Raw genomic sequence first — 11,875 nt, 5'->3', positions numbered from 1 at the left:
TGGGACGAGCTCTGCGAATCCATCGACGGACAGATGCGCAACGGCAAATCCTGGGGTATGCTGAAGCACCTTCTCGACGAAAGCGGCTCAAAGTCAAATCAGAGGCATACGTTGGCCAGGGCCCTTCACGAGGCCACCAGGTCTCACACGGTCGATGAGCTCGTCGCAAAACTGGTACAGAAGTACTTGCCCGTCCGTCGCGACGGAGATCCAGTGACCCAACTCCCAGACTACCGAGGCCCTCCACGCCCCGAGCTCGACGAAGACTTCTCCATTGCCGAGGTTAGACAGGCTATCTTCGCGCTCAACCGCAAGTCTGCGCCGGGTCCAGACGGAGTCACCAACAGAATGTTGAGAAACCTCGAGGACACGTCGATCGTCTTCCTGACCGACAAAATCTACGAGTCCTGGAATAGCGGCGTTGTTCCTGCAGAATGGAAGATGGCCTGCACGGTGCTCATTCCCAAGCCCGGCAAGGCCCCGAACATCGAGAACCTCAGGCCGATTTCTCTAACCTCCTGCGTCGGCAAGGTCATGGAGCGCGTCGTCCTCAACAGGGTCAACGGGTACCTCGAAGACAACGAGGTTTACACGTACAACATGGTCGGCTTCCGCGCCGGACTCTCGACGCAGGATGCAATGCGCCTAATAAAGCATCAGATTGTGGATGGCCGTTCCAGAGACGTCAAGGCTTTGCTCGGTCTGGACCTCGAGAAAGCTTTCGACAACGTGCTCCATAGCTTCATCGTAAAGACCATTTCAGATCTGGGTCTCGGCTCCAGATTCCATAGCTACGTCAGCTCTTTCCTAACGGACAGGAAGGCCAAGCTTCGCATTGGGGACTTCCGCTCCAACGATGTGCCCCTCGGAGGGCGGGGCACTCCTCAGGGCGCCGTCATCTCACCCACCCTGTTCAACATCTGTATGATTGGTCTTTCCGAGAGGTTGGCACGCGTAGAGGGCGTCAAGCACACCATATACGCCGACGACATCACCTTATGGTGCTCCAGCGGCTGCGAGGGCAGAGTCGAAGAATCCATGCAGGAGGCGATAGACGTGATCGAGGAGTATCTCCGCCCAACCGGACTTCGATGCTCCCCCGCCAAGTCGGAGCTTCTGCTTTACAGAAAAGAGAAGGGAGGCAGACCCAAAGATTGGAAGCCAGTCTCCGAAAGCAGCATCAGTCTTCGCACTTGTGACGGGGCGGTGATACCCAGGGTTGACGTTATTCGGGTCCTGGGCATGTTTGTCGAATTCAACGGCGGGAACGGAACGGCTCTCCGCAAGATCATCGCAAAGACGGACAACGCTTTCCGCCTCGTTCGCAGAATAGCAAACCGGCACCGAGGAATGAAGGAAAACAATCTCCTCAGGCTTATCAATGCATTCGTACTATGTCACTTTACGTACACAATTTCTATGCATAACTGGCTCAGAGCGGAGCGAGACAAACTCAACGCTCTCATCCGCAAAGTGGTCAAGAGGGCTCTCGGGCTACCCATCAGGACCCATACCGAGGATCTCCTTAGGCTGGGGGTGCATAACACTGCCGAGGAGATTGCCGAAGCCCAAGAACGCGCGCAACTCACTCGCTTGAGCACCACAGCGGCAGGTAGACACATCCTCAAAGAGCTGGGTTACCATCCTGCGGGATTCCCGATGGTCAGTACCCCGATCCCCAGGTGCATTCGAGACAAGTTCGAAGTGGCGCCTGTGCCCCGAAACGTCCATCCCGTCCATAACGAGGGCAGACGCAAGGCCAGAGCAGCAGCCATCCTCAAACAGATCAAGCAACGAGACATTAGAGCAGGCTTCGTCGACGCCGCGGAGTACAGCGATGGGAAGACCTTTGCCATCGTTGTGGTCGACTCTAGCGGCAAGATTTCCAACTGCGCCTCCATTCGCACTTCAGACCCCGGTGTCGCCGAACAAGCCGCCATCGCCCTCGCCCTGCTAGACGGTCGTGGATCCGAGATATATAGCGATTCCAAAACAGCAGTTAGGGCTTTTCAGAAGGGTTGCATCGCCAAGCAAGCTGCTCGTCTTCTTAGCAGCTCGAGTCGAGATGCTCTCACGCATCATTCAATCCACTGGTTTCCAGCTCACGTAGGGTCGGTCGAGGGTGCTCCCCCGAACCTCAATGAGTCTGCTCACGAGGCTGCGCGTGACCTCACCGACCGCGCTTCCTCTACAAGAAGCACCGACTCCCCTCCTCCCTACGGCCACAGGGACGCTCCCGCTACTCACAACGAGCTTGTTAAATTCTTCTACATGTCTAGAAGGGTCTTTCCACCCCCTCACCCCAAGTTGAATAGGGCGCAAGCCGTTTCGCTTAGGCTTCTGCAGACCAGTACGTATCCGTGTCTGTCCGTTCTCCACGAGGCTTACCCGGACGTGTATCGCGACGACGCCTGCCCCTCCTGCGGCCAGACCTCCACTCTAGCGCACATGCTGTGGGAGTGTGGGTCGACATACCCCAAGTTCATCAAGGAGGAGTGGGACTCGCTTTTGCGTAGCCCCGCTCTAGAAAAGCAAATCCTGGCCGTCCAGCGTGCCCGCGACCGGGCCGGTGGGCTAGACCTGCCGGTCCCGACGTGGGACTAGCCGGGTGCCCGACGAGTTCGCGTCCTCGCCGGACCTACAATAAAGTTTATTCACTCACTCACTCACCACGTGACAACGTGATGCAATTACGCGCCGGCGGCTCGGACAACGAGATATTTCTAAACGAACGAACGAACCGTTTATTTTGTGAGGTTGGCTTATTCAACTAAGTGGGGAAGAGGGCGCAGGAGCATATATATATATATATATATATATATATATATATATATATATATATATATATATATATATATATATATATATATATATATATGTCTTTTTGCTCTGCGAATCGGCCTAGATTTCATGGCGTAGCTGCCGGCCTTTGGCAGGTATAACGTAACAATATATATATATATATATATATATATATATATATATATATATATATATATATATATATATATATATATATATATATATACGTGGCTCCGAATAGGTTATCTGCAGCATATATATATAATGCAGATACAACGCACCTGTCGGAATCTATGTGAAGCGAAGGTTTCGTGAAGCGCTTAATATGAAAATGCTACAGACACACCCATTTCGTTCCTGCGTCTTTGGTGTAAACTAGCGCGCGCATGTGCTGTCGCGCGCTCCCGTGCTAAGTATTTAACGTGAGAAATCTTATGTTGGCTTGTGTTTTTTAATTTGTTCTTATTCATTTTAAATCTACAAGCAGCTTCATCGCCGATCCCCCGTTGCGGGTATGTGACATAAAGTGTAGAAATCATCATCATAATTAACACGCGGACTCGGTTTTTGGTCGATCCCCCCATTGCACGTATGTGCCATAGTATGGAAACCATAACTGTCGTCAACACGGCGTAGATAAGTAAATAAATTCTCTTTCCGCGAGCCGTCTTGGAGGGCACGTGATCTGCTTAGTTCCAGAGGCACGGCACAATGCCTCCGGAGCACTGTGCCGTGCTCAAGTACCGGAAGCGGCAACACGTGACACTCGCATGTGACGGTTTGCTCCGTGATGTAACGTTCGTTCCTTCTTTCTTATTTGACACAATGCTTATTTAGCGAGCAAATGTTTGCCATTATTTATACTAGCCTTACTTCGTGTAATATTTTATTACTTTGACATTGCTGTCAGTACATCCTCGGCCGAAAGCGCGAACGTTTTCAATGCGTACTGCAACATTGAAAGACGGTAAATAAAAAGACAGAAAGAAACTTGCGTGGAAACCATTGACAATGTTTATTAATATAGTTCAAAAGGACTTGTTGCTGGGCAAGCTGGTGTGATTTACTATACATTCTTCTTTACGGTGCTTGTTATTGTCGCGCTCTTTCTCTCCGGTGCATGTATTTCGCTCCGTAAAGAAAGAGCGTATAATGTTAACATAATATATTTATATAGTCTTAATTATAGTAACAACGTTCTTGAAGGTGTATGTTTGTTGTGGTAAACTTATCTACGGTGTATTCATTGTTTAATTGCGCAATTCCGTAGAGAATAAAGCCGTTAACCTGCACCTTTGCATAGCGGCAGTATACGGAAAGCTATTTATATGTAGGATGTTTTTTCTTTTCTTTTTTTTAGCTGCTCCACATTTTTAAAACGTTCCTATTGCAGTTTTATAAAGAAAACACCGTTTTGTGCATTCAAGCACAAATGTAACTGGAACGCCAAAGCAACCGGCGCGGTCCAGGGAATTCGCTCAAAGTGGATGCGCCTTGCGAAACCACTAGCTAAGGTTCGTAGATTAAATAAACTTACCGTAAATTAATTGATTAAGTAGTTATTAAGCGTAATTGCGTTAATTGTTTAATTAAACAAAGTATTCATTTCTCGTAAAAGCAACGGCCGCCTCACGAAGTAAAATTTATATCAAGGGTTAGAATTGTGCTATCTGCCACAGACAATGTTTGGAAAGTTCGGTGCAGCTAAATAAAAAAAAATTCTGTGTAATCCGATACGTCACGTATACGCGTTGTCCCAAGCGCTCGAGCGCCGGCGTGGAAGGCGACCGCCATCCTCCTCCTCTTCCTCCGCCGCCCTCTCTCGCAGCTGCCACATGGGAGAGAGGGCGGCGGTAGAAGATGAGTACTGTTCCAGGCGCGGCCATCCAGCACAGCGTTTGAATCTTCAGACGCCCCAAAGCTCTCGCGCTCGTAACTATTGTTGCCGAGCGCCAACTATTATTACTCGTAAAAAGACGCACGTGCGTCTTTTAACGAGTAATAATAGTTGGCGCTCGGCGACAAATGCGCTCTGCTCCAACTCGGTTGCACGAAAGCACGCGCCCTTTTCATCAGGGGTGACGCATAGTCTGCACCACCACGAAAACGGGCGACAGCGCGACAGAAAGGTGTGTACGCGCTTTTTAAAACGCACGTTGCTTAACTTGAGCGCAAGTATGAACACGCACTACAGAAAATAATTGGTAGGGTCAAAATTCATGGTTGACGTAAAAACCTTTGACACAAGTCGTTCACTCGGAGATCTGTACACAGAAGTTCGAAATTTTATTTAACGTACGTACGTTGCTGTATGTATTGTACAATGTGTAGCGATACTCTTTTATATGCGTTGCGGAAATATGACCTTGCGCGATACCATAGACGCGACATTAAAGGACCACAGACACCAAAATTTAAAGCGCAATACGTTTTTGTCGTTAGATTCTCCTGGATACATGAGTACATTTGAGGGAGTTCTAATGGCGAACGTTTGTCTTGGCTTGGCGGAGATTGTAAGGGGCTGTTGGGCTTACCTTATTTTTTTCTTTTTGCGCGAAAGCTCATCTGCGCATATCCGTTTACTCGTGGCGTGAGACGGCGTCAGCACGTGCATTAGCATGGTTAGTGATGTACATGGTTACAACCATGTACATCACTAACCGCCCTTACAATCGTAAATCGCCCAACCTTACATGGTTGGGCGATTTGGGCCCTTGTTTCCCCACCGTGTTGGCCGTTTGTGTGAGACCCAGTATGAGATCGTTGCAGCCCCATCAGATACAGCTATGCTTCTTGGACGCCTCAGTGTTCGCACTACGACCCTTAGGGACAGTCGATGTTTGTGCGCGCGTGTTTAATTTAGGAACACGTATCAGGCTCCCTGACGATACGTCTCGTACAAAGGGCGCGCCGTGGAGGAGGGTGGGGGGGTGCAAGGGCTCAGGTCACACCATCCTCGGGAGAAAGAGCTCAGGCGTCTCAGAGCTCGCAGTGTGACTGGAGATGACATGTGGGCGCGTTTGTAATTAAGGAACGCGTACTAGTCCCCGAGGCGGTATGATTGGAGCAGCGGAGCGTAAAGGCGGAAAAAAAAGGAAAAGGGAGAGGTTCGAGTAGATGAATCGTGCGGGTCTAATACGTGCGCAAATAACGGAAAATGAATAAATTAGGAATACAATGTCTTGCTTGCTTGTTGCTTGTATCTCGAGCGACTTTTATCCGCAGTCTCCTCCATCGTTGGTGGAAATAAAAAAGCTATTATTATTATTATTATTATTATTATTATTATTATTATTATTAATAATAATAATAATAATAATAATAATAATAATAATAATAATAATAATAATAATAATAATAATAATCCAACGTGCCAGGTTCGCCCTTTCCGATTTCAATATGTTTCACTACACGGTTCTTGCCACTATTAGTATGCCTCATTGCAATACCTTTTCTTATCGATTTTATCTGTGTTATTACTATGTTTTTTGTGCAATCATTAATTTTATCAAGTACGTCAGCAAACTTCACCTTAATACAGAATTTGTGCAACATTCTTCCTCTCAATACACATATGTATGGGGTGAAGCACACTTAAGCGCATCCATTCATTATGGAACACGATAAGACCCTTGCCCGTTTCTCGCATTTTTGTTCATTTTCAGCAAAAAGCGCAGTGTGCATTTGCCGTGAATGTGGGTAGGGAAGCCTGTGTATTTGCAAACCATTTAGAAGGCTTCTCGCATATTCCAAAAAGAATCAGGAACATGTAATCTTTGCACACTATTTCATGTCAGATGTCATTAATCACAATATATTAGGTGTATAGAAACCAAGGGTCAAACGCATTAATGCACTGCATCCAATGTTGCAACCAGTGATAAAGCCTAATCAGTTGGCCAATAGATTGCTTTTACCACTGGTTTTTAACAAGAGTTCTTAATTTTGACATAGAAAGATGACTCAAATTAGTAAAGAGCAACTTTGCAATGAAAATTAGCTGTAAGGAAGCACACACCACGAGTTTGCAGGGGAAACAAATCTAGTTTATTGTCAAATACATATATGGCCGTGTACACTTCCTCTTTTTTCTGTCCCTGTGTCAATGCGTATACTGTGAAACAGAAGTACAGGTGTAAGGCTATATAATTTTCTATAAAGTATACTGTATCTACAAATACCCTTATATGTACACACACACAGAGAGTACTTCAACCTTAGAATAAAGTTGTGACAATTTTGTGCATGGCCTTTACAAAACAATAATCTAGCACGAATATTCTTAGAAAGTGAGATACACATTGCTTGAACAAGAGCAGTGTCTGCTCTAATCAAGGAACGTAGTTTGAAATACTTGTCTTCTTATATACAGAAGTAAAATTTGGAATACCAGTTAAATACAAAAGATAGGCCTGGGTTCATGAAATTACACCCAGCAATACAATAGGTGGAACAACACTCGAGTAGGCTTTGTTATATGGAATACATATCTGTGGAACTGCATTTACTTCCTGTTTCACAAGTTACGTGACGGCTTACAGTCAGAAACATGAACATCATTCTAGTGCTCATGACATTAAAAAAGTTCAATGAACTAGCCAATCAGGTTCATATACATATCTTAGCATCAGATTGCTGTAAAATGGACAACACTTAGGCTGCAAGCATTCCTTGCTCATGAATCCTAAACCCAGCACTTGTGAGAGTGCCGCATTTGTAGTCACCATAGAATGTTACATTTTTCTTACCACAGGCACACAGTTTAAGAACATGCTATTCAAGCATAACCAAAGCCAAAAACAGGCATTTCAACCAAACGAGAGCACTGTGTAGAACTATTGAAACTCAACATGTGCCAGCCAAAAGACATTAGCTCCTGAATGTTTGTTAGCTAGGAGTCAACATAGTCAACACAGTGAGAACACTTGAAGCGTTAAAATTGTTGGTGTGAAATAAACTACCACAACAAAGGTTAAAAACTTCTTTGCCATGTAAAAAAAATAGTTAAAAAGGTAGAGAAAATAAAATGAAAATGCACCCAGAATCCCACCTTAGCTAGCACAAAGAATTTATTTTGGTAAGAAGTATAGTGCACTACCTCATATTAGCCAATTTCATTGACCAATTTATCTCATTCATTGATAAAGAATTCATTTCACAAATATTCCAGTGCAAACAAACAAATTACAAGCATAATCATTTTTTTCTATTATTCAGTACTTAATGTTGGCTTGTAAAATGAATTTACATTAGAATATATTGAAATTAACCTAGTGGGAATGAAAGTGATTATTCTAAATCAAAGATGCTGCACTTATAAATGCTCCTGTTGGTTCTCTGCTAATCAGAGCTGCCTGCATGGAGCACATATTACAAAATAGGTTTAATAAAAACGGTTGGGCACACATTCCCGAGGTCCCCATGTAGGCTTATAATTTTTGCAAGCTAAGACTGCAAACAGCAAAATACTTGCGACAACTTTTAATTAGCTAGGCTATATTAACAAGGACATAATGTAATCTTATTAGTGGCTTGTGTTTGTGGTCACATTAAATACGAGCCACTTGGTTTCGTGTGCTCACATGCTTACACAAGCAGAAAGAACGAAACTTGCTGCATTTTGTTTACACTAATATAAACCTAAGGCATGCACTTGTGCTACAAAGTACAGTCCTGTTAACATTTGTTAGAGCAGTCAATAATCAACCACTGCTACCTAAGAAAAAACACCATCACACAAACTAACTTTGTGTTTTTTTATGACAATTGATGAAAATGGGTGACCTTTCATATTGAAGAACAGACCATTTGATTGAGAATAACATCATGTAAGTGCCCAGCAAAAAGAAGGTACCTTTAATTTTATGCTTGCACAGAGAGTTTTCCATTTTAATTAAATTAAGGCCTAGCTTTAGGCTACACTTAAACAAGGTAGTCTGAAGCATAAGGTTCGTGACCTTTTTTATTCCAAACATTCAGTAAATTTCATTAGCATGAAGGCTAATGAGAGTACATGTTGACACAGAGATACTTTCTTATGCAGTGCATTTTTTTCTATATTTTACCACTGATACATTTAAAGCTGTTTAAAGGCAGCTTTGCAGTTTGCATTATGCCATATGTTGCCCCTAAAATGTGTGGATACATTCAGAGTAGTACACAAAACAGACAGCTGCGTAAAGTGTCAACCAGGGACATAAACTGTACGCTATGATCATTCTTGATCAGCATACGGTGCATTCAGCATTACTAATGGTGCAGTGACCTAAGCTGTTCTATATTAATTTCACACTTTTACTACAACAAAACAGAAGACAAGAAAGGTAGAAGGCTGTAACAACAATAGCTGTGTCAAAGGCTGCATCAACAAGAACCACACGGTCATAGCCTGCCGCCAGGCACTCATGACTATGCACTGTCCAAGTATGAATCTTGCAGTACATGTTATTACCAATGAGCACAAGCAAAGCTGCTACTTCAAATGCATTTCCCATACTTCGTAGGGATGATATTCGTATGTCACCAACAGCACTTTAGGATGTCATCAGTGCTAACTTGAGAGAAGTCCATTTCGATTTCTTAATTGTTTGTCTTGACTGTAACATAACCATGAAGTTGTGTTTGCCTTTAGGCATCACTACTTTTCATGAGTGGTCACATCTCTAAAGGAATGCTCAAGGACAGGTTCGTAATGCAGCTCCCATATGTCTGTATAATAAGCTCATGTGTTTGGAGAGAAATCATTGCACAACACAATATAGAAGCGCAGCTTGGGCTTCTTGCACATAAACATGATGGGTACTTTCTAATCAATGCCTTTGACTGAGTACAAAGCATACCGATGGCAATAGTTTCTCATTTGCACATGTTCCCCTGCGCAATGGCTGTGGATAATTGAACAGCCAGCGAGCAACCACTCGGCACAAACGCCCAGAACTGGAGACATCTCTATTAGAAGCAGTAGCGCACACAAGTGAAGTCTGTTTACTGGTTCTGGCATTCGGTAATGCTGCCTTATGTATCTCAGTGTGTTTCTTTTTTCCATGCTTGTTGCCCACATAAATACAGGAAACTTGGGCTGTTATGTACAAAGACGAAAGATACATGATACAGCAATAAATACTCAATCTTCCTTTTTTGTCCTGCGTACATAATATGTGCACTTGTACGAACAGTGACCTGGCATATGGCTACCAAGAAATGAAAAGTCACTACGTGACAGTATACTACAACACAGAGTTTCTTGGCCAGGGCAAGAATGGGAGAAGCGTGGGGAGAGATGCAATTTTAAATGCCATCTTCAGACAGACAGGAGGGCGAGCCTGTGCTGTTGTTTGTCAACTCTGAAGGGGATTGCGCTCACAGATGCACTGACGCCAAGTTTAGCCTGCTGTCCACTGAAATGCCGCAAACCTGGTCCATGCTGTCCGTGCAGTTTGACTGGTTGTCCAGAGAGCTAGGATGAGAACAAAGTGCGCAGAAAAGAAAGAAGGTGACCCTAGAGCATATATAGTAGTCGCCCACTAAAGTAGAAGCATGGCTGAGTTGGCAAAACAATGACAGCACAAAAACCACAAGATGCAGAAGAGGCATGCAGACACACATACAGCTCTTTGTTTGTGTGCACATATCTATTCTGTGTCTAGTGGCTTTTGAGCAATACCCTGTAAAATGTAAGCTAACTTTTGTGAACAAGATTAAATCGCATTTCACTATGTAGGAATGCTGTTCCCTGATTTCTCTAGTTAACCAAAGCAACATTTGGCTAGGGTTTTGGATTAACTATGACCACCTAGGGCCCTTTAATGCTTAACTGCACAGTGCTTTATGTTGCGGTTTCACTGGAATGTCGCCATAGCAGCAAGTAATTGTACCTGTGAATCGTACTCAGCAGCAGAATGCTATATAGCTGCACAGCCACGTAGTTTTCTTGTTGTAAAGTGCCCAAGATTTGTGAAAGACATCATGCACCATTATATCCTACATTCATGATATCAACTGCGGTCTGGCTGTGCACATTGGTGTAGTTGTGTGTACCTCAAGTATACTATCAACTTAATAGCCACCCCATTTTTATCCAAAATTCTGAGAAAAATGCTGCTGTGGCTATAATATCAGTAAAAATGTTAATATCTTTCTTTAGCTGTATGTTTTTTCATCAAAAGTTCATTTATTTGCGTCTACAAGATGAAGCTTCTCAATAGATTCATATTGGCTGAGATGAATAACACTGGCAACAGAAAATATTGCACTGGCACAAGATCATTGCTATACAGCTTGATGTGGCTAAGCTTTCTTTTTCCTGCTTAAATTTTTTACACGAGAATGTCTTTAATCGCCTAAGGTTAAGAGATCATGCACCATTCATGACTCACATATGAAGATACATTTCTGTTAAAGGGTTCTTGTTATGCCCCTTACACTATTACAAAGATGCAACACTCTACAAGAAATACTTTAGAATTACCTTAGTTATTTCATACTATGATATTTATGTTGATGTTTCAACTATGCAAACATATGCTCATATTTAACCTTCAGTGACCTTTGTGTCACTTATACCACACAGCATACTCATCCTATAATCAATACAGGATCTCAAATTAATGTGATTGTGCACAGAAGAAAAAATAAAATAAAATAGAAGACAGAAAACCAGACAGCATAGTAAAATTACTCAAATTATGTTCAGTGTTGTGTCTTAGGCATGTCTCAAACTAGGAATGTGGCAGAGCATATATGGTGGTCATAAAATGTCAGGCTATCCGATGACAGCACTTCCTGAAAGGCACATACCTTCTTGTTGACATGTACTGAGTGCCAGTGAGGTCAATATCTCCTGCACCAATCTCCTCTTGCACTTTCAGTAGTGTTCGTCGCTGCTCCAGGTTCGAAATGGGGGCCAGTCTGAGAGCTTCTTCTATGTTTGCTTGGGCCTCAGCTTGGCATCTGTAATATATCAAAAGAATGTAGGCTGCCAATGTCAGAAATGCAACAGTGTATGAAAGAGAAACAAAGTGCATTATATAATAATATGGGGACTGGACCAGTAAATCACCATAAAATAAGAAAT

The 11,875-nt window shown here is 43.6% G+C and overlaps 1 protein-coding gene across 7 annotated transcripts in view; it reads right to left on the bottom strand.

Annotated features, from left to right (window-relative positions):
* Nucleotides 1–8,437: 8,437 nt before the first annotated feature.
* Nucleotides 8,438–11,875, bottom strand: part of rols (zinc-RING finger and ankyrin repeat domain-containing protein rolling pebbles) — a 312,403-nt gene continuing 308,965 nt past the window's right edge. For all 7 annotated transcript variants that reach the window (XM_075692172.1, XM_075692170.1, XM_075692173.1 and 4 more), the window contains 2 exons: nucleotides 11,599–11,751; nucleotides 8,438–10,258 (listed from right to left, as the gene is read on the bottom strand). In XM_075692172.1, coding sequence (XP_075548287.1) covers nucleotides 10,162–10,258; nucleotides 11,599–11,751 — 250 coding nt within the window. In that variant the 3' untranslated portion in view covers nucleotides 8,438–10,161. The remainder of the gene's footprint in view (nucleotides 10,259–11,598; nucleotides 11,752–11,875) is intronic.

The sequence above is a fragment of the Dermacentor variabilis genome, chromosome 5 (assembly GCF_050947875.1).
Source record: "Dermacentor variabilis isolate Ectoservices chromosome 5, ASM5094787v1, whole genome shotgun sequence".
Lineage (NCBI taxonomy): Eukaryota > Metazoa > Arthropoda > Arachnida > Ixodida > Ixodidae > Dermacentor > Dermacentor variabilis.
The sequence above is the reverse complement of the archived record's forward strand: the minus strand, read 5'-3'. Positions and strand labels throughout refer to the sequence as shown.